Source organism: Dichomitus squalens, assembly GCF_000275845.1.
Source record: "Dichomitus squalens LYAD-421 SS1 unplaced genomic scaffold DICSQscaffold_22, whole genome shotgun sequence".
Lineage (NCBI taxonomy): Eukaryota > Fungi > Basidiomycota > Agaricomycetes > Polyporales > Polyporaceae > Dichomitus > Dichomitus squalens.
Window position 1 is genome coordinate 271,446 of NW_006766904.1, and position 22,204 is coordinate 293,649.

Below are 22,204 nucleotides of genomic sequence, written 5' to 3' on the forward strand. Positions count from 1 at the left end.
ACGGCCCGGCATTGTAACGCTCGATTAACACTGCTTGTGGTCTCTGCAAGTGGGATTCAACATGACTCAAAGGAAGCATAGACGAATTGTTAACAATTCGAATAACCTCGAAGTTTCCAGTTGGCTGATACCGGCGCTTGCGAGGCTGAGATTTGACTGAGACGCCCATAGATTGGAAGCGGCATCCTCGGAACAGGCGACCGAGCCTTGTTCTTGCAGCATCTTTCTCCTCAGCTTCCTGGACGAGGTACGACCACTATGACGAACAAGAAGAACAAGCAGGCCAAGAAGAAGCAACAGGCTGCGAAGGCTGCCACTGAAAACGAGGCTAACGGATCTGCCGAGCAGTATGTGTCGATCTCTGATGATTGAATCGCTCGTGTAGCGCGTGGCACCCAGTTGTGCGTGCTGAAAAAGGGACGCAGGCATGAGAAGATGGATGTCGAGCAGGAACCCATCGAGGTCCACGACAGTGGGGACGAGGCAACGCCCGATGCAGAGCCGGTGCCGGTAGAGGAGAGTCCCGATGAGGTGAAGGAGAAAGGGAACGCCGCCTTCAAGGCGGGCAAGTACCAGGAGGCTATTGAACACTATAGCAGGGCTATTGGTACGTTCCTGTTCTGTCCGCAGTCTGAGGAGGGGGAGAGAGGAGAGCTATGGCTCAACGCAAGTCATGCTCATGGTCGCCACCCGCATGTAGATATCCGTCCATCAGAACCAACATTCTGGACGAATCGCGCAGCGGCGTACATGGCTTTGAAGCGATTCAAGCCTGCTCTATCCGACTGCCAACAAGCCGCCAACCTCCAGTCTGCCGACCCGCAACCAAAAACGCTCGTTCGTCTCGCCCGTTGCCAGTTATCTACAGGCTCCACCGCCCCCGCACTCTCAACTCTCCGCTCCGTCCTCGCCATTGACCCGAAGAATGCTGCAGCGCTGCAGCTACAAACCAGGGTGCTAGAGCTTGAGGCTCATCTCCGGAATCTCGAAGGTGCGCGCAGCCGGCAGGAATGGGGTATGGCCAGGCTCGCGTTGGACAAGTGCATACAGGTAATCGAGGGTGAGGGTGGAGATGTTCCCATACAGTGGCGTCTATGGAGGGTTGAGATTGAAATTGCGAAGAAGAATTGGGATGCGGCAAGTATGGCAGCAAAGTGAGTGGCCCTGCAACCATTCAGGCGCTTGAACGGGGACGCGTCACTTACGTACCGTCTTCAGCGACGCTATGCGTTTCGACGCCAACTCGCCGGATGTTATGACCGTCCGCGGTCTTCTACTGTTCTTGACTTCCAAGAGTGCGCAGGCGACACAGCACGTCCAGTCCGCATTGCGGTTAGATCCCGGGCACGAAGCGGCCATGAAGCTTCGCAGACGGATCAAAGACGTCGAGCGCTTGAAGGAGGAAGGCAACGTTGCCTTCAAAAGTGGCAAGCTCGAGGAGGCAGCGCAGAAATACGGCGAGGCTCTCGACCGCATCGGCTCGGATGCACGAGAAGGCGGCGGAGGACAGATCCGTGCCATACTCCTCTCAAACCGCGCGACGACCCTCGTCAAGCTTGAACGATACGAAGACGCATTAGCAGACACCGAGGCCTCCCTTGAGCTCAACTCCACGTCTTTCAAGGCCCTCCGGACGCGTGCGCGCATAAATCTGCACCTCGAAAGGTACGACGGGGCGATTGCGGACTTCAAGTCTGCCATCGAGCAGGCGGGATTCGAGAACTGCGACGCGGACGTGCGCGCGCTGCGCGCCGAGTTGAAGAAAGCCGAGGTCGCTCTCAAGCGGAGCAAGTCAAAGGACTACTACAAGATCCTCGGTGTCGAGCGCGATTGCTCGGATGCAGACATCCGGAAGGCGTACCGCCGCGAGAGTTTGAAACATCATCCGGACAAGGTGCGTTCCTTGAGCTCCGTTCCCGTTATGGCTGTCTGACCTCAGAGAGCGTCTAGGGTGGAGACGAGGAGAAGTTCAAGCTCATCGTCGAAGCCAACACCGTCCTATCAGATCCGCAAAAGCGTCAGCGGTATGACATGGGTGAGGATGACGAGGACGGCATGGGCGGCATGGGTCCAGGCGTCGATCTTTCCGACATCTTCGCTCAGTTCCACGGAGCGGGTTTCGGCGGCCGGTCACAATTCTCATCGTTCGGCGGCGGAGGCTTTGGAGGGGGAGGCGGGTTCCCTGGAGGGGGTTTCAGCAGCGGAGGTTTCAGCGGCTACTCAAGGAATAGCGGCGGGTACCCTTTCTGATCCAGGTGAGTGCAACAAACGTAGCTTCACGTCTCCCCGTAAACTGACTTTACCCTCTCCTCCGCTGTTCGTAATTGTCTTACATAATTTCGTCAGAACTCACGTCTTGGCCTCCGGCATCACGCTTTCGATGATTGTTGTGCGGCTGTCTCTTGTATTACATTTACCCCACCTGACGTACTGTAGGGCGCATACTCTACACCCACGAGACCTAGTGTTCCCACTGCGATGCTGCACTGTATACCTACCACGCTGTCCCATTCAAATCAGTCGCACCTTCGGCCCCGCGACGTTCCACGTAATGAAGCCTTACGGGTCACTGTGCTTCAGTATCAATAGCACTACGGGGCGCCGCGCCAGTCCCCAATAGAGTCGTTTCATTGGCTGACGCCGCTACTGATCGTCTAGGGCCGTCAGCACCGCGATGCTCGTTGCCGAACAAACTGCAACCCACACTCTTGGTAAGGATTCGCACCGCCGCAGCGGCATGACGTGACCTTCTTTCATGGTGCAAGTCTCCCTTTCATCGGGGCTCCTAGTCCGCCTTGCTCTTGAGCTTCAGGCCTAGCTCATTCTCCTATATTGCGAACGTTCGTAACGGATGCCCTGTGACTCCTGGCTGAATAGGGCAGCAGCACGTTCATCCTTGCCCTGCAATGCGCGACCACATCTCCACCATCGTGCTCTCAGAGTTCAATCGCCAGCGCTGCTCCCTTCGCATGCGGTCGCAACATTTGCTTCTCAGTCCCGAACGTACTGACAGCTGAATTACTTCGCAGCAACCGGTGCCGAAGGGCTGTCAGATATCCTCTGATATCAGACTGGACCTGGCCTACTCACGGCCAACGACTAAACTTCCAAGGCACAATCACGACGTTACGAATGCCGCAATCGCGAACGTGTGTATGAACTTTTTTCAACGAGCAGAAGCACGGTCAAGGGGTGGGCACTCACTGCGGATGCAAATGTGGTTCGCAGGACTGGTCATCCGATCCCTGTAATTTGAACTTCCAAGCCACGAAGCCAGGAAGTTGGAACCTTAAGCTCTCAGCTCAATTCATGAAGCTACCACGTATGCGGGCATGCGAAACTAGGATGCGTACCGCGTATGGTTAACGTACTGTCTCCGGAGGCGTGACCTTCGCCAACACTGAGTAAGCGGCGTCCAGCTCAGTAGGAAACAGGGTATAGATTGAGGCGATTCGGTGGCGGATGATGCAATGCGGCGTCAAGAACTGTTGCTTGAGCTTCTCGTGTCACTCCGAAGAGGCAAAAGTTTGTATTCGCAATGGGAGCGACGACGTGCGTGCAGAGCACGCACCCGCGAGAACTTATTGAAGCCTTCAATCAGACGGAGGCCTGGGTGGAGGGTGCAGGAGGAGTCACCGCGTTCAAGGACCTCCTGGTTGAGGGGCGAGTGCCTGTGAACAGGTGTGTCATCGGAGTCTGGTCGGAGTACTAATCAGTAGGCCATTCGAAGTTGTGCCAACTGTGGATATGTGTGAATAGATGGTTGATCGAACACAATATTGCATTGGACCAGAGCATGCAATCGCGATGTTAGCAGGTGGCCGATTTACGGTCCGAATCGATGGATTATTCAAGGGGTCATCCACGTGCGGTTTGAGGTTCGAATAGATGGACTACTCGAGGGGGTCATATATCTCCGCCGTTTGAGGAATCAACACACAAGGGAGTCAAATATGCAAAGAGCTTGGTATATTTCAAATAGCTCTATCTAATACACATGCAAGCTACCAAGCAAGTCTCGTAGAAATAACCATGAAGTTTGGCATCGCGGCGCGCCCTAGCCGCCCGTGCTGGTATTACGCCTGCCCACTAGTACTGCTCCCGCCTGCTTCAACAATGGACGTCTGGCCCGGAAATATCAGCGATCCGGATACTCAAAAAGTCTAGGACCACTTACGTGTATATATGAAGCAGAGACTGTTGGGGAGTAGTATTAGCGAGGGCAGCACAGCAGGTACTAGCGCTCACCATGGGACCCCACCCGCGATCTAGGCGGGCATGCCTCCGCCACAAGGGCAGCCATTTTCTATGGCGCGCGTTGTTGGCGAAGGGCCAAAGGAAGGAGTAGAACCTGAAATAGGGAGAACACGGTAAGCAGGTGCGCAAAAGGTAGCATATAGTCACATATCATTACTCCAAGTACTCACCAGAGGCTATGACCGCACAGCTGTGGTAGATGTAATCCAGCGGCATGTACATGAGTATACTCCTTGAGGTTACAAGATAAGCATACCTATTGCAGATTCCCCACGAGATCTGCACCATCGGCCATCCCCTCCGCCTGTGACTCAGGGAAACCCCTAAAAAGCGACGTTTGATTGGATTTCAAGCCTAAATCATTATGACATAGAGAGGATTACTTTACTTAGCGAGGTGTGCCTGGGCATCTATGCATGGGTTGGAGGCCGTCTCTAGAGAAGGTGATGGAAGGGAGTCAAGACGCGAAATCAGGAAAGTCAAGCGCCGCCGGCTTGATATTTGAGACCTTCTGGTTGAACTCGCTTGGATATTACTAGGAAGTTAGGGTGCTAACTGTAGGCGAGGACTAAGACACTCACAGTTTGCAACCTGCAATTCGGTTTGAGGTTCAGATAGACCATAATACACCATTTCATCGAGGTGATTCACAGTTTCTTGATGACGTGAGCATATGGCGGAGTCGAAACGTGGACTACCTCTTGGTATCTCAGCTATTTATGTCTATTTACATGTACCAAGGCGTTCGATCAGGTCTGCCATTCACACCCTTCAACTAGTTGGTATTCGCTGGTACTCGCTCACATACCCGCGCTTTAACCAGAAGGTCGTAAAACGCGGTGAGTGCAAGACGAGGGCACCTTTGTGGCGTTGATCGGCAAATACCGATGAACTACACGTCACCGCCACTGCAGCTTTCGCAATTACCAAGGTTGATTTACAGTGAAAATCAACTCCTTCCCACCACAACAGCCTGCAGCCTGTCACTACATGCCTATCCAATTTACTTCAGATACATGCTCATAAACCATAGGAACCAAATTCACTGGCAGGGTCTCTTCGCCGATATTATCACCAGAAATGTGTACTACGACAGCTCGACGAAGCAGCGGAAGGGTAGCCAATGCTGTATCGTTGAGGACCCCAGCGAGCTAGATTCGGGCTACGCTCTCTCCAATGAGTACAAAACATTCGTCAGTGTGAGTGAGAACCAGCTAGGACCACTGCTGGCACCTTTCGATCTATCGAGGATCACCAACAGGGCGTGCTGACGATCACGCTATTCACGGCCCTACTGCGCAGGTCTATTGAAGCATCCCATCTTTCCGTCTCATAGTCCTCTGGCAAGTCTCGGCCAAATCCCTCTGAAAGGTAGTCTGGCACGGTTCTCAAATGTGAAAGCGTTGCTGGTATCCCTGGTAGCTCCTGAGAGGATCCTTTGTATACACATCATCGTTCTCAGACAGTCTCTCGTCTACATAGCCCAGACACGCAGGTTGCGTACGTTGCTAACATTGTCCTCACCGCCCTCGTGAGCAGCAGTGAGCTTACCTGTGAACACATGCTTGGCTGTCCAGTGTCCGCTACCCATGTGCTATTCAAATAGGCACTGCTCCCACCGACATTACTGGCATGTCCGTCGTCGACGACATCAAGCACCGTCACCACCACAAGGGCGACCACGTCGGTTGTAGTGGGTACATCTCCACCGACTCCAAGCCCGGTTCAGCGACGGGAGCCTCGTGTTCATTTCTCCGCTATTAGGACACAAGCTAACGGCCAGTTGTGCCACAACTTGAAGTCAGACTCTCAAGGCGGCATCGTGTCGTCTGCTGGCGCGATTGGAGATCATCCCTTTGAGCCCCATCACGACATGTGAATGAGCTGGCTTCCGGGCATGGCGCATCTCAGGGGGACGTATGGCGCATTCGTAACTGCGCGGACTATCTGTTGAGATTCACATGCACAAGAAGGATATGTAGTGGGTACGTGATGCGAAAGCAGTTCGTTCTGATTGACACGATAATGATATAGCTTCTCACCATATGATCCCTGGCCTCAATGTGGCTGCGCCAATGGAACGCGAACGCTTTTGGTTGACTTGACTGTCAATGTAACATGTAAGCCCCATTGATAAAATCGTAGTCAGACGTGCGACCCTGTGGTCTGTGAATAAGCAGCATCTTGCTGTGGACAACGGCGGTACGCATCCAGCATCATCCCATCGCCTTTGGGGCTGCGGCGTAGCGGAAGTGTCGCACGATGTCCGCGATCGGAAGAAAAGACAACGTATGAGATATTCGCAATTCAAAGACCAGGTGAGGTAGAATGAGGTGTACAGTTCTTCGACTGCGGCGGAGAGATCAATATGACAGATTACGTTGGCATGTTTAGACAAATAGGAGACGTGCAAGCCGTGAATTCCTGATATCTATGTACGAGGTAGTCTCGTGACCAGACGTTCGGAGCCTGAAGCGGATACGAAAAACCGGGGGTATCCGGGCTCACGAACGTCTGGTGGCTTTACCCCCGTGACTCCCCCATCGGTGACATGCGTCACATCCCGACGCCCCTGGTCAAGGCAGTCTGAAAGAGTCGGAGCTTGGTGCGCGATGCAGTGGCCCACTGTAGTTGTTGTACTTGTGCAACACCCCCTGTGTTAGTCATAATGACCTAGTTCATATACATGTGATATACCCCACACGGCTATGGCAACTCCCCAACTGCCAGCTCTCCATGGAGAAGACCATGCCTCGTATGCAAGCCATACCACACACCGCGATACGACTTCAATGCGACCTGCGAAGTGCGCGTAGATACATCCCGTGAAGGCACAGGAGGCATGGCACCATACAAGTGGCAGGTGGACGTCGCGGAAGCGCTGCTGGGTGAGGTTAGGCGCTCGCGCATCGCTCGGGTATTGTAGCGGTGGTTGGGTGGGGCAGGATCCTCAAGTGCAGCTTCGACCAGGTCCTATTCAGAGATGTCCAGGATCATGTCACTGTTGCGCTCAGATAGTGCATAGTTGTCGTCATCGTCATCGAAGAGGGCTCCTCAACCGCTGGGGTGCCTCGGGGTTCAATCGCACGGACGGGAAGCTGAGTGACGGTGGGAGACGTCACGTCTGTCACCGATGGGGGAGTCAAGGGGGTAAAGCCACCAGACGTTAAGGTGCTCGGGAACTCCCGGTTTTTCGTTCCCGCTTGGAGCTCCGAACGTCTGGTCACGAGACTATGTACGAGGGACAGAATCAGGCGCTTGCCAGCCAACAATTGTGTTTTGCATGTCGGCAATCACCGTGAGGTCTTACCGGAGGTTTCTAACTCTGGTAGACGCCCCAGCTTGAAGCACTCCTACAGTAGCGACTACGTACATGCCTCCGTATGAACATCAGCTCCATAGCAACTACCACGTCATCCAAAAGGCTCACTGTCACTGAAAACGAAATGGTAAGCGTTGTCGGAAGATTCTACTAAGCGATCTATATTTAACGTGGGCCCACTCCAAATTTCAAGTAGCCGATGTTGGCCCCACTTACATCAAGAAGTGGGTACTTACGGGCAGTTCAGCGGACGAACCGAAGTGCAGATGAAGATTTCACCATGTGCCCGCACAGTGCAATAACAGCTCCCGCGCCCAGATACTCTACATGATGCCCTTGCCTCATGGACATCTCAATGATAGGCTGAAGGCGTGCGGGACCCGTCTGCGGTAATGGACAGGCAACTGCCAGACAGGTGAGGAAATATGGTTGATGCTGTCTCAGCAAAGAGCACATCCGGACGATCATCGTGGCGGCCAACGTGCTGCGCAGGCGCAGATGGCAAGTAGGCGCGTCGTTGCACCCCGATGCGCGGTCGCACCCTCGAAAAAGCGGTTTGCGCTTGAGGACCGCTATAAAAGGCTTGCGACTTGCATTCACTCATCAACGACTCAGTCCCTCTGTTCCCGCCTTCCCACCTTCCTGCACACACTTTCTCGACACTCCCTTGTTGTAAACCCTACCACGGTAACACCGAAATGTTGCACATGATCAACTTCGTTCTTGCCGCACTCCTCGTCGGCTACGGTGGGTTTATACGACTAGCATGTCAGGATGAACGCTGTTTTCTTACTCGCTTTTGCCTTGTACAGGTGCTGCTGTTCCCGTGGACCCCTCTACCTCCGTAGCTCTGCCATCCTCCGCCTCGGTGCCCGCCATTCCGTCTAGCCTCCCGTCCGCTGCACCTTCTGGCTTCCCGTCCGGTTTCCCGTCCGCTGCGCCTTCTGGCTCTGCCTCCGGTACTCCCTCCGGCTTCCCTTCAGGTGCACCCTCCGGCTTCCCGTCCGGTGTCCCCAGCGGCCTGCCCTCTGGCGCACCATCAGGCGTCCGTTCTGGTAGCCTGCCCTTCCCGTCCGGTCTCCCTTCGGGCGGTCTCCCTTTACCATCGGGTCTTCCTTCAGGTGGCTTCCCCATTCCCTCAGGTGCTCCCAGTGGCTTCTCCGTCCCCTCGGGTGCCCCCAGTAGCTTCCCTGGAAGCAGGCCCCACGGCCATGGCCACCACCCCAACGGTACATCGGTTCCCTCGGGCTTCCCTGCCGGTGCTCCCTCATCGATTCCCACTTTCATTTCGGTTTCGATCCCCACAAACCCGAGCACCTCGGTCGTCTCCGACACCTCCACGTCGGTCTTGACCTCGAGCGTGGTCTCCACCGTCCTGACCTCGAGCGCGGTTACATCCTCCGCTGCCTCTTCCAGTGCGGACCTCTCCACCGTTGTGAGTTTCACTGTGGAACCCTCTACGGTGGTTAGCTCTACTGCAATCTCGTTCACTGTCGCCAGTTCCTCCGTGGCCCCCTCGACCGTCGTAAGCTCCGCCGTGGGCTCTTCCACTGCAGTGAGCTCGACGGTCCTCTCGCCCTCGACCGCCTGAGGCTACCTCATAGAAGTTCCTTGGAATGTCCAGCCTTGCCTCGCTCGTAATTTATCATGCGCTCTATTGAAAGAGCTTGGGGTCGCATCAGGTAGAATTAGGTTGCGGTCAATGGTGGCATCCGTCTGGTCCATGTGCACGCCGCTGCTGTACCTTGAGACGTTATTGATCGTTAGCCTGTAGTTCTGTGCGATTTCTCTCCTTGCTTCGCTTCTTTGCTCTGTTGTCGTTATCGCTGTACCGGCTTTCGATATACCACTGTCGCTCTTTGGATGTCACCTGCGCAATGTGTGGCCCTAGCTGCGTAGACCGGTTTGCCACTGTGATGAAGCCACGTGGAATTCGAGCAAACCAGTCAGCATACCTCGGTGTCGATTTCCATACGACGTTTGTCTACCTTGCACCACGATACTAAGCAATTTTCCCATTGTCTCTTGGGGCGATAGGGAGTAATTCCGAAGGCCACGGCAAATTCTGCACTATGTACGACCGTGTACCGTGAAAAGCGTCAGGCCGATCGCACTTGGGGGCACGGAGATCATCGGTGCATGATCGACGAGAAGATAGCGCACCTTGAGAACATCCCGTGGGCGTCCGTAATTCGTGTCGTATCCATGAGTGTGCCAGTGGTGCGTATGCGGGGCTCCTCTTACCTGGCATTGGACGGATATGACTTCTTGGGCAGCACCTTCGTCATCGTGTCATGGTCTGCTTGATGCGCATGGTATACCGGAATGCCTTCTCACAGCATGAGCGTTCCGAGAATCCGAGTCCATGCGTTGGATAGACTGAACGTCAACATTGACGCATACGGAACGGAAGCACCTTGTCGTTTTCATGCGATCACTGGATGAGTTGACGTTGTCAACGTGAGTATCAAAGTCGAGTCGAAAGAGAACTCATTACGCAGGCAGCGAGGTAAGTCATATGATGACTGAAGAGTACTCGCCCCCTTGGCGGCCCAAGACCACAATTGTGGTCATGGCGTCCAGGTCTTTCGCAACTCGGTTGAGGTGTTTCAAGGCAGCCATCGACAATTGATACTATGAGGGGTGGTCTGTCCGCAATAAGGTAATCTACCAACATTACATACGAGCATATGATACTTTCCGCAATAAATCCCTTCTGCAAATCCCCGTCTTCACCGTCTCACTATAATCACCGCCTCTTGGCAGCCCGTTCGGCCGCCCGAGCCTCTGCCATCTTGTCGCTCCACCACTGGCGCGCGTACTGCGCGGACTCGCGCATTGTCGGCGGCGGGGTGCGCAGCTTCTCCGGGACGAGCGGGATGCGGAGCGCGCGGCGGATGGCGGGATGGCGGAGGAGGAGCGACTGAGCGGTCATGGTGGTAATACTCGTAATGAGGTAGACGATTACGCCGTTGGAGAGGTTCGCGAGAAGGAAGACGGAACCAGTCGTCAGCAGGCGGAGGAGGTTCATGATATGGCCCATCTGCGGTGTTGAGCCAACAAGGTCACGCATCGTCACCTACAAGTAAGCCATGTAAGCACGAAGCAGTCAAGGCCATGGAAAGTAGCTTCCAACGCACCGAAAGCTGGACATTCATGAGTAGAGTCGCAAGAATGGGCAACGTCCACGTAGGGTCTACGGCTGTCAAATCCGGGAGCCACTCGAACCCGCTCCACTTCAGCTGTTCCAGAGGCAGGTCGCATAGTGTCTTCACGCCGAAGAACATGCCCAGCGTCACCGGCAGCTGCACGAACGGCGCGATCATCATCCCAACGACGCTTACGCCAGCCTTTTCGTAGATCATCCTCTGCCTGAGGGCCGCACGCTGCATCGAGAGCATGTCTTTCTTCTTTTGCGCAGCGGCCATCTCGTCGCGAATGGCCAAGATCTCAGCTTGATGCGGGGCGAGGGCCGCGGTGCCTTGCATCTGCTTCACGGAGAATGGAAAGAGGACGACGCGGGAGAGGACGGTCGTCGCGACAATGGTCCAGAACCACGGCAGGCCGGTCGAGACGTTGATAAGCTCCATCGTCCAACGGCAGATACCTGCAGGCGTCCAACCTGCGAGGCCAAGCGCAGCGAGATCACCATAATTGAGCGGAGGTATTGATGCAGCCCAGTCTATAGAGTAAGCTGCTTCTGAGGAAGCCGGTATGGGAGGGAGCGAAGCGTCTGGTGCGGGTACGGCGGATGCTGCGTCTAGGGCTGTCGATGCCTCCGAAGGGACTGCCGCATCTGGAGTGGTCACAGATGTCTCTTCGGGAGCAGGCTGCTGTGCCGCGGCTGGTGCTGGAGAGGGAGCAGCAGCGGGAGAAGCAGGCGCAGGAGTAGGCTTTGACCAACTCCAGAACGACCGGGGACCTGACCGGAACTGAAAGTTGCGCAGCTCGCTGTGAGGTACGGTAAATTTTGAGCGCTGTGAGAGGCATTGAGTATACTTTGTTATAGCCAACAGGATACAGATGCAGGAAAATCAGACGCGTCGTATATTTGGTGGATTTCGTCACATAGAGACGTTCCAAGCCGCAGTCCAGAGCTCTCGCGTTCAGTGCTCTCGTCAATCTTCGGGCTCCATCGAACATAGAGGGTGATCGGGCGAAAGTCTCTCCGTCTGCGCAGCAATTGCATCGTAACTCTGGAAGATGCATCCGCTCAAGCCAAGGAAGGTGCCACACAGGGACACCACGCACACAGCGTCCAACACACGATAGGCGCAAATTAGACGTACCTGAAGGCCAACCGTAGACAAGCTACGGAGTTGCGACGTGCCCAGCACCGGCCGTGAACTTCTGGCAAGCAAGACAGGCTGGTAAGACGAAAGGTCGGGCCAAGCAAGACGTCACACTCACCGCAAGCCAACCGCGCCCAGGCGTCCCATATATCCAACGCAAAACACCATAATCGTGCTTCCTCCGGGGGAGACACCTAGCGCAAGACGAGCAGAGGGCTAGGCTGGAGGACGAGAACAGAGTTCCTTGGACGCTTGCGATGCTTGCGCTGGACCCGTTCCCAGCGTCTCGCCACTTTCTTGCCACGTGCAGGTCGGCCCGGGAACGCTCCGTGCCTCTGGTCCCCTTCCGAGTCCACTCGCTTCGTTATTACGAAACTTGGCTAACATCCCACTGCTCCAGCATGCAGCCTACCTCCCTCTACGTTGACAGATAGCGACACAATCACTACACGATTTACCGAGGGACCCTGAGGACACGTCGTTTGCGATGACGAGCACTCACACTCCTGGCACACCTACTGAACGCTCACGACTCGTCGACCAGCGTCATCGCAGGCTATACAGGTGCGCAGGGGTCGTATCTAGAGCGTTGACAACCTGACAGGGATACAGTGGCCATCGGTCAAAGTCGTTCTATGCGAGCGATGTAAACGAGCTCGGTACGTATCCGTGCGTGCCCTCAGAGGAGAGCTAACACCTGACACCCTCAATCCAGTGGAGTTGCGTGCTCGCCAAAGGACCTTTGACGGGGCATACAGCCGCACCGCCATGGGCAACCTCGGCTATGCTCTCACAATCTTACGACTGTTCGACCGCCGTTTCTACAAGAGTGAGCATCCCCACCTGCTTCTGCGTACCAAGCACCGAACTGTGGTTCCCTGCAGTCGGAGTCCTGTACACCGCCTCCGCAGGAATGATATTCGTCATCGCGTTCATCCGCCAGCGGCACTCGCGCCACGACTTTGCCGACAAGTACAAGAATCCCGCTGCGTGCGGCAGCGCCATCAAGACTGTCGGCCAGACTGGCAAGCGTGTCTTTGGGCGGCCTTTCGTCACTGCAGGGTGGATCGTTGCGCTGCTGTCTCTGGTGGTGTTCGCAGTGGAGGTCAGCTTGTTGGTACTCATATTCAGGCTATGAAACTGCTCTTCAGCGGTGCGGCGTGCTGTGACGTGACGGATGGTGGACACTCGGGATGCCGTAGTGGCTGCGGCACGGGTTGTACGTTTACATCGATGTCTTCACCGGGATCGTCAGTCTAATAACTGCTGATTTTCGTAGGCCACCGCTCCGAGTCTCAGAAATAGCCACGAAGGCTGCATAAGTGTGATGACATAACGCAGTGCCGAAGTCCATATGCCACACATCACAGAATTCGCTCTCAAGTGGTTTGAAGGCTGCACTGCGCTTTGGGCTGTGTCCGTACGTGGACCATTGACATCAAGTCAAGCGTGTCTCAGCACTGAAACGACGTTCGGAATGTCATAAAGCGCTTCGGAAAATCTGACTGCGCAGTTGTCTTCCTTAATACATGAGTATGTAAGTAGGGATGTCAGCCGGAGAATGTTTATGACCGCGCGCAACAGACTGCGTACTAGCCACGTATGCACGCAGTCGATTGATGGCGAAGCTCGCCAAATCCTGTGCGTAGGCAGCCATGTAGTCGTGTAACTTCGCGTCAAGCGAGTCGTAGCGCCTTCAGGCAGGAGTCTGTGGAGGACAAGGTCTAGGTCTATGCACTCTTCAAGCGTATAAGTAGAAACATTTCGCGCGTATCTAGGAATGGACGGATATTGAAGAAGACTTCATTTACAATGCCCCCTGCATTGCGCAAGGAAACCGCTAAGCGTCGTCTACCCGACTCTACGATGACATGACTGCGGGATTCATGTTGTAACTGCAGCAGCGAGCGCGCAACTGCGCGCGTGCGTGGCTGCGTAGGCTATTATGCCCAGTCGTAATGTCTCTGATCAGCCGTGCCTCACAGAGCGGAGTGCACATTTGTACAAGTTGGATCACATGATTGATTCAGACTGAAACAAATGCGGTGCAAGAATTTACCACAAAGTGTCGAGTATAGTACGTACATACTACAATTAGACAGCCCGATTCCCTGCTCAGCGCTCCAGCGAGTCTCTCGACACCTTTTCGCGTCTAGATTGCCAAATGGAAGCAATGACAGGAATCGACGAGTGGACTATCGGCTTGTTGCAACTTGTCCGACGACGTTGCGACGCCTGCACGCCTTCCTGTACTTGCGGTGTGATCTGAGTGGCTGTGCGCTTTGGAAGATAGGTATGCAGCTCAGATAACCGGTCTCCGGTGTCCCGAGGATCCGAGTGATCACGGTCTTGAATTTGAGTTACATGGAGAGCTGGTGGAGGGGCGTTCGTCCATGAGACGTTGACTCGTGCCGTAGACTCCGGTAGAAGGGGCCCTGAAACAAGTCAACCTGGAGCATGGGGCCCTGGGCTGCCCCAGGGCAGCCAAAAGGTATGTATCCGACGTGTGCACCGTGACAGTCCGCACCCGTCGTCCACGCGCCTTCCGAAGATAGCGGGATGTACTAACGGGAGATGTCGGGACTGGTCTTGCTGGGTGTGATGCAAGCCTGTCATATACAGTGATTAACGGGTCCTTGGGACAGTCAAATCGTGGTCCCTGTATTATGCCGATCTCTGTCCCTTCTGTTCAAATCGAAGTAGGTAGTTATATAAAGCATCACATGGAGTGTGTTCACCTGTGATTGGGGGATGAACCAAGGGCGTATGAACCAGATCGAAGCAACTGTTGTGAAATTTCCGTTATCGTGCCTCCATGGGTCCTTGGGACAAGCGCTTAATTCCCTTGTAGAGATGAGAACGCTCCTAGCCGACATTAGCCGAGGCCCGATATGGGTAATTGACATCTAAACGCCCGTCCCAACGAGCGAGGGACCACTTGTCCCACCGTTGAAACGAGTATCCAGGCCCTCCCTTCAAATATCACCTCAAAACGCTGGAAATAGGATGATATGAGTGCAATGTTTATGCATAATGAATTTTAAGAGAATCAGTCATCATAAGCATGCATGATCTTGTCCTGATTCAGTCACACAATTGCTTTTCTCAGGATTTCCTCTACAAAAATCGGGGTAGCGACTTCATGAATCCGTCTGATCACCTGAAATTCAGGGGCAGTACAGGTACAAGGATATTATATAGATATATGAATTATTTCTGGTCAGTGCATTGGGAGGGGAGCGGCAAATTGGGTAGTGTCCCAAGGACCCATGGTGTCCCAAGGAGCCGTTAATCACTGTATCGTGAACACCAGGCAGGATTACTGTACTGTTGTAGTCAACATACGTTAACTACTACTCCGTAGGTCCATGTCGCGACGTACCTAATGCGCTCAGCGTACTCCTTTGATGTGAACCATACGCACGAGACAATCTTCGAGATGGTGGAACATTGACAATTCGAACACAAGGCCGACCGGCGCAACGGGCCCGCTGAGTCACAGTACAGTAGACCCCTTCTCGGAGCTCGGTGGCCGGCGTTTGAACCATTCCACTAGTAACAACAGCAACGACGATCGTCGCTCGATCGACCAATGTGAACGTCGATCGGCAGCAATTCCGTAGCAGGGAGACGAGGCTCTAGGGATCTGCCGGCGCCGCCGCTGCATTGCGATCCGGTCGGCCTTGGGGATTCGTCTGCGCCCGGCTAGCGGATCGCATGCGGTCGCCGGTATACCACGTCGGCTAGCGCATTGCGGCACACGATGGTCCTCTGGTAGCCAAACGCTGGCGTGGTCGCTCCTGAGAACATCATCAGTGGGAGGCCAGAATGCGCCTGCGTGTAGGCGCAGCATCTGACGCTGCTTAGACGACTATGTAGTCGAAGAGGCTGCGCGCTGACTGGCAAGCGTCCCTGATGTTAGAGATCAGGGCATGGAACTGCTCGAATCGGGGGCACATGAGCGGACGTGGCTGATCAAGGGGGACGAGAGTGGCCGCCGAGGATGGTCGTAACAAGGATCTGTTGGCAACTGGGCACCCGAGATACCGGGAGGCAGATGCGCCGACCGATAACGAATCATCCTATGACTGTGCAAGAAATGCCCGCGGCGATCTATGTTCTAGAGAAGGCGGCGGCGAGGGCTGTCTTGTGAGTAGGAGGTGAGGAGGATGAGCATGGACGAGCGAAAGGAGAGGGCGGATGTGTCAAGGGAATTGAGTAACGGACGAGGGCCGGCCAAGGCGCCGACATGACGCATAGCGGCGAGCGCTGTATGGACCACTCCGATCGGGCGCCTGGTGTTTCAGTACTTACTACCTCCCTCCATCTCATCTGATTTCGATGCTTTCTTCAATTTCTTCCTTTCTGCCGTCTGCCCTCCAGATTGGCAACGACAAGTCTCCCCCTCTCCAAGAAGCTCAGGGCCAACTTACAGCATCCCCGATTAAACAGGACGAACCAGAAGACATGGCTGTTGACGAGCACGGGGTGAAGAAGAAGAAAGAGAGGAGTAACGAGGTGAGTTCTGTCTAGCTTGCCTACGGCTCCCACTCTCCCTAGGCCATCTCTATCATCTGTGGCGAAGCATGCTGCGCCGGTATCGTATTGTTCTCGTCTGCGGTGGCTGGACACCGAGAGACTTTGCTACCGTGAATGAGTGGGATCAGCCGAAACGAATGTGATCCTCCTCACGGACTTGCATGTCTCTTCTCTTCACTACCCCCAATCGTACCACCTTCTTTGGTCGATAGTCGATATCTTGGGTCCGTCAATGGCGCAGGACGATCCGTGCATCCACGCATGCCACAGGGCGCTCAGTGGGTAACTGCCCACTAATCGTGCCTTGACTTCTCAAGCTCCATGCCACTGAACCTTGTCTGTGCGTCAAAAAGCATGCCTTTCCCGATGTTGTGGCAGTGGACACGGCTCGGAAAGGTTGCCTGGTTCCCTCCGCAGACGAGTGCTCAACCTGGACGTTTCTCACTTCTACCAGGACAGCTGAATGTACAGTCATAGCAGCAACGTACATGCCAGATCTCATCCGCGCTTGGAACCACATCACAGGTTCCGAAATGCCATTGCGGCGTGACGCTTGGAGGCTAGCGCCGCGACCTCATTCTGGCAGATGCGAACTGTTTCCGAGGCTCACATGCTGTGCCTGCGCCAGCTTATGAGACTATTAGACAGACATCATCCTCCGGTGTGGGATGTCGTAGAATCGCTGCTGTTTCAAAATGACGTCTGCGGATGTTACTCGGCCTGCCATACTTGGCTGCACTGTGAGGCATCGTGATGTTCTCGCTTATGTCCGCAGTATACGTGGCTTTACAAGTGACATCGCTGGCCATATAGTGCGCCTACACAGCCCTTCACGAGATCACCCTGTGCGGTTCGATTGATGGTACTGGCATCATGTATACATGCGCAGGGCCAACCGCCGCAGCGGTATGCATAGCCAACCAGACGGCCAGCGTGCCTGTGTGCTGCGTATGGCGTACGAACCCACGGGTGTTGGTGGAGGTTTGGATTGGAGTTGCCTGGGCTTGGCGTTAGGAGCTCATACATAAATCCATCGACTTGAAAGGCCTTAATGAATCATCCGGTCCTGGGTCATCCATATCTGTGCTTGTGATTTCAGTGTTGCTGTGATACTTATGATGCTTGCACACCAGTCTTTCATCGTTGTCCGACCACCCCCATCGAAAATCAATCATCCTCTGAACTTGCAAGTCCAACTCGTACCACCAAGTAACCGCGATCGCGATGTCAATCGCTCTTCTGGTGGGCGGCGATCACTAGACTCAACCGTCGGCCCAGACGTCGACGATGGTGCCTCGGACGTCCAACTCACTCGAACAAGCTCTAACCGGTCCGACGTTTCGATGTACTCTTCCTACTCTTCGACTTCCATCTCATCAATGGCGTCTTCATCCACGACATCCTCTGGCCGGCGTATGATCATACCCCTATACAACCTCCAAGCCCACAGCGTTCTCACCAATGTTATTGTCGACGCCGGGACTGACGCGAAAGTAGCGAAGTTCCAGAAGCGAGGGCTGGAAGTGATAGGTCTCGCTGTCCTCGAGCCCATCGAGGTGTGGGGAGACGGCGGCCATCCTACACCCCTTCCCGGACACTCACCCAATATGGCGGCTGGTTCTCTTCCTGACGAATATGCCGCGCGTAGGAGTATCGATGTCGGCCCTGGCGCTCACACGCCCACTTCCTCGGCGCTCTCACTCACCTCGGATGAGTACCCACATACCCCCGCTCCTGCGACCCCCGCACTCGCAACACCTACCCCTCCAACGCCATCAACTCCCAGAAATACACCTGGTGCTAAGAAGTTTTTCAGCAAGATGTTCAAGCGCCGCCCCGATTCCCCCGTCTCCCCTACCTTCCCACTATCCCCTCATCCACCTATCAACGCCCAGCCACCTTCTCCAGCACAGGCGACGACTTCTCTCCCGTCCGCTAGCGAGGGAGCTCGTGTATCCAGACGTACCTCGTTACATCTTGGTGGCGGCTTGAGTGTTCCGGGGCACTCACCAGCCCCATCACACTCGGACGCACCGGTCTCAGCGGGTCTGCGCGAAAACGTCTTCCTTCAGCCACCGATCCTCGGTGTCCAACCCTCCCTAAGCGCGCTTACGTTCCCTCCCCGTGGACGTCCGACCAAGTACGTGTGGGTCGTGCGGAAATGGCTGAAGGGCTCTCCCGGAGACCTGCTCGGCGGGATGCGGGATAAGTTCCAAGGCCGGGGGAGCGTGCCCAACTTCAGCCAAGTTGAGAGCCTGGTCGAGGTCAGGTTCGAGTGGTCGCGCGGCAAGAGCGGCAAGAAGCGCCGAGGACGGAGGGAAGGCACCGTAGATGAGCACTCGCGCTCCAAGCGCCTCAGCCTGGTCACCTCCTCGGCAGGGCAATCGACGACGTCGCTCGAGCAGCACAACAACAGTGGCCACCCACCACACGTTCTCTCTGACGCCCCCGTGACATCGAGGCAGAAACGCAGGTCATTCATTGACGGCCGCCGCTCCGTCGACTCCCACCGGTCAGGCTCGCCTGGCGCCGCCAGCGCGACCGCGACGACGGACGAGGGCCACGCCCGCGGGAGTCCGCCCACAACGGCCGAGGCAGAGGCCGACGACGAGACCGACCCCGAGGACTCAGAGACGCCCTGGACGTGCACGCTCATCGTGCGTCGGCTGAACGCCTCGCGATTGCCCCCGCCCGGGGCAGAGCACGCGGCAGGGGCGGGGGCGGGGGCGGGGGCGAGGGCGGGCTCCAGCACGGTGAAGGTAAAGATCGCTGGCGTCGTGCCGACCCCGCACCATCCGAAAGTCGTCGCGCTGCTCAAGGTGCCCTTCCCGCTGCCGGACATCGAGGTTGAGCGCGTGAATGTGCGGAAGCGGATCGTAACGCCTGCGGGGGTCGCGCGGCCTGCGACGCAAGCAGACGAGCGGCCGGGCACGGCGAACGGGGGCGGGAGTGGGACGAGTGGGTTTAAGAAGAGCTTCTTTGGGGCGAAAGATGCGGGCGGGGGCGCGGGTGCGGGGACGGGCATCCCAGGGGAGGGCCTGATTCTGACGGCGGAGGAGATCAAGGACGTCGTGTCGAGCACTGCCCTGTGGCTTGTCGTGAGGGAAGGGTTCGGAGGTGTTGGGAGGGTGAGCAGGAAGGGCGATGGGGCGTGGCGGATCCGGTGATCGTCATCGTTGGAGAGAAGGGAAGAAGTAAAGAAATTGTTAGATATGTGCTGCGATTGCTTGGGTTTTATTGTGCTTGGATTCGTGCTGGTTCGTCCCTGCCGTGCTTGCTGCAATTGCCAACATGCTTATAGTTGTATTTATCCGCTTCAGGTTTCGTCGCCCTTCTATATATGAATGGTATAGCCCTTCTCTCCATCTGGTGCTTCAGCGAGGCGCGTTGCTATTCAGCTTTTCGGTGGTCCGTTCCCTCGCCCCATGGACTGCTCATGACAAGCGAGTCGTTCACCATTATAATCTCCACTTGCACGTATACACGGCTTTCATTGTACTATCGTGCACCCGCATCTGATTGATATATGCGCCATCCCCATCGCTCGGCCTTGTTTGCCCTCGTTGACCGCTCAGTGTTCTTTGGCCCAGGCTCATGCCCCTTGGCACTGCACGCCATCCACCGTAGCTTATACCGCAATGACCGAGTGCATCCACGCCCCCCATACCCCTCAATTTCCTATCGACACCTATACCTCCTATCTGTACTGTAGTATCTGTTCACTCCGGCTGTTCCTGCCCCTTGCGCCACTGGGCGTGCATCCTCTTTGCGCTACACATGCAACTTATAATTGGTTATACTCGCCGTTGCGGCACCGTCCACCATACCCCTACTATAAATCAGATCTCGCGTTCTGTCAGTCGTATTGGGATAGACCTACATTATAGCTTGCCTCATATTATTGGAGGGATAATCTCTGGAAATTTGTCTTTCATGAGCTGAGCTACGCGTGTGTCAAGCACATTCCTCAGTCCCTCCTCGTCATTGGCGTATCGACTACGCCCTCAATCCTTCGAAACTTCAATGAACACCCTATCAACGTGCTGCTGGGTCACCTGGTAGTCATACGCGGCCCGCGCGTCTTCGGAGTCGAACACTTTGTTGATGACCGGTCTGATCTTCGTGGAGGTTGAGAACGCGGGCCATGGCCCCTAACCTGCATAGCCAGAGGAGTTGTTACCCACAGTGCTCACCTAGACACAAAGATATGACACTCACTTGGCGCGGCGACCGATCAGGTTGGTGCGCAAGATGGTCCCCGTCCCAAGCAGGAAAATCAACGTTGACCTCCTGCGAGTATTGCTGTGGAGCCCGGCTTGGATGTTGATTCCCTCTGTGTGGGTGACAATATGCACTCACCCCGGAGATTAAATCAATGACGTGGATGTTCCCACCGTAGCGGACGGCGTTGGCAGACTGGAGGTCTTGGGTCTCGAGGATGTGGTTGGCGCCTCTGCCCCCAGTGAGCGTAAGTACTTCCATGTCTCAGTCGGGGGACGTCTGTAAGTTGTAGTTATTGGTGTGCGCCCCCCAGTGCGCCTTCCCGATATCGAGCTTCTCGTCTGAGGATGACGCTGGCGCCCAAGTTGGGGATGGCAGCCTTCACCAATGTGAGTATGTGGAAGCCGTCTAGCTTGCGCGAGGCGACCGTTGGCTGGCCGAAAGCTGGTGGTGGCAGATGCATAGGTCGCTCGTCCTGAAAAAGCGATACTCCTGAACTGTCTGCAGAAAGGACAGTGTGTGAATGAGGATGTTTTGCGGCGGGATGATTGAGATTTGGGTATGGATAGAAAAGGGCTGGAAGTTGGCTTTTAGACGCCCTCAAGACTCGAGTTCTACATGAGATTGTACAGGACTCGAAGCCTTAGTCAGAGACACCTCTGATTGTCGTAGTTCCGATCGTCTCTGATAGTGCATCGGAGATTCGGAAGTTCGATGGCACGTACGTGCTTCACCGAAGTCCCTGAGAAACAACGATAACTTGAAATGCTGAGAACATCGCCATTATCCCGCACCACAGATCATGCCACGTTCGCCGTTAGAACACTGACACCTGTCCAGAGGAAGTATATCGTCAAACCCAAGCTGTCGATGAGAAGACTTTCTGACCCCCAGTTGCAGCAAAGCAGCACACAAGCTGGTGCCGACGTGCAGGCGCGCGCCATGTTGAGGCGAGGAGCTATTCAGGACGCACCTAAATGCTATTGAGCTTGACCACGATCATTAAGCAATGCACTTGACAGTGCCAACGCTGAGTTCGTATAGCCGAGTGTATCTCCAATAAGCCATATGCGTATGATTAGCCAAAGGCCGACGGAACGGCTGAGGGGGATCATTTGGTGGGGAACGATTTGAGGGCGCACAGAGCGGGCTAGGAATGGTTCTCTGCATGTCAGAGCATCCAATGTTAGCATCGTTTCATAGGGCGCCGTCGCGTGGAGGTTATTGCCTTGCAACAGGTGGTGTAGACAATGAACGATTGGCGATAGATCGGTGCGCTAGAGGAAGGATTTACCATAGGCTGGAGTGTGTGCTATAATGCGTAATGGATTCGTATACGTATTTTAGGACCTATGTCGTGGGACACGTCAACGTCAATCGACACGTTGAGATACGTATCGTATACATACGTGACGCCTCGGCTAAACAGTCCTCTCGGCAGAGCAGATGGGAGTGTCTGCGTACTAGACCACTGAAGAAGAGCCTTGTACGTATATTTGGCGTTCGTCATCTCTATTCCAAGGCTGCCGTTCCCAAGTCTTTGAGGCCTGCCGTGGTCCATAACGCCGAGAGA

The 22,204-nt window shown here is 55.2% G+C and overlaps 7 protein-coding genes across 7 annotated transcripts; 4 read left to right on the forward strand and 3 right to left on the reverse strand.

The window, feature by feature from the left end:
• Positions 1-435: 435 nt before the first annotated feature.
• DICSQDRAFT_63549 (protein prenylyltransferase) lies at positions 436-2,250 on the forward strand (the record flags this gene model as incomplete). The annotated part of the gene is made up of 4 exons (XM_007367057.1): positions 436-607; positions 701-1,154; positions 1,219-1,894; positions 1,951-2,250. 4 exons carry the CDS (start codon positions 436-438, stop codon positions 2,248-2,250), a joined length of 1,602 nt encoding a protein of 533 aa, XP_007367119.1.
• Positions 2,251-7,619: 5,369 nt separating this feature from the next.
• DICSQDRAFT_137744 (uncharacterized protein) lies at positions 7,620-8,251 on the reverse strand. Its single transcript, XM_007367058.1, has 2 exons — positions 7,773-8,251; positions 7,620-7,706 (listed from the first exon to the last, which is right to left on the reverse strand). The coding sequence occupies exon 1, from the start codon at positions 8,045-8,047 to the stop codon at positions 7,823-7,825; it is 225 nt and encodes a 74-aa protein (XP_007367120.1). The 5' UTR covers positions 8,048-8,251; the 3' UTR covers positions 7,620-7,706; positions 7,773-7,822.
• Positions 8,252-8,277: 26 nt separating this feature from the next.
• Positions 8,278-9,170, forward strand: DICSQDRAFT_171392 (uncharacterized protein; the record flags this gene model as incomplete). The annotated part of the gene is made up of 2 exons (XM_007367059.1): positions 8,278-8,326; positions 8,392-9,170. 2 exons carry the CDS (start codon positions 8,278-8,280, stop codon positions 9,168-9,170), a joined length of 828 nt encoding a protein of 275 aa, XP_007367121.1.
• A 1,158-nt stretch (positions 9,171-10,328) lies between these two features.
• DICSQDRAFT_148070 (uncharacterized protein) lies at positions 10,329-11,169 on the reverse strand (the record flags this gene model as incomplete). The annotated part of the gene is made up of 2 exons (XM_007367060.1): positions 10,329-10,658; positions 10,720-11,169. The coding sequence occupies 2 exons, from the start codon at positions 11,167-11,169 to the stop codon at positions 10,329-10,331; spliced, it is 780 nt and encodes a 259-aa protein (XP_007367122.1).
• Positions 11,170-12,270: 1,101 nt separating this feature from the next.
• Positions 12,271-13,437, forward strand: DICSQDRAFT_155918 (uncharacterized protein). The gene is made up of 5 exons (XM_007367061.1): positions 12,271-12,435; positions 12,484-12,530; positions 12,587-12,700; positions 12,756-13,090; positions 13,151-13,437. The coding sequence occupies exons 1-4, from the start codon at positions 12,359-12,361 to the stop codon at positions 13,007-13,009; spliced, it is 492 nt and encodes a 163-aa protein (XP_007367123.1). The 5' UTR covers positions 12,271-12,358; the 3' UTR covers positions 13,010-13,090; positions 13,151-13,437.
• Positions 13,438-16,242: 2,805 nt separating this feature from the next.
• Positions 16,243-20,232, forward strand: DICSQDRAFT_137747 (uncharacterized protein). Its single transcript, XM_007367062.1, has 3 exons — positions 16,243-16,389; positions 17,544-19,667; positions 19,731-20,232. Exon 2 carries the CDS (start codon positions 18,018-18,020, stop codon positions 19,575-19,577), a length of 1,560 nt encoding a protein of 519 aa, XP_007367124.1. The 5' UTR covers positions 16,243-16,389; positions 17,544-18,017; the 3' UTR covers positions 19,578-19,667; positions 19,731-20,232.
• A 182-nt stretch (positions 20,233-20,414) lies between these two features.
• On the reverse strand, positions 20,415-20,892 carry DICSQDRAFT_171396 (uncharacterized protein; the record flags this gene model as incomplete). The annotated part of the gene is made up of 3 exons (XM_007367063.1): positions 20,415-20,561; positions 20,629-20,712; positions 20,770-20,892. The coding sequence occupies 3 exons, from the start codon at positions 20,890-20,892 to the stop codon at positions 20,415-20,417; spliced, it is 354 nt and encodes a 117-aa protein (XP_007367125.1).
• Between the last annotated feature and the right edge of the window lie 1,312 nt (positions 20,893-22,204).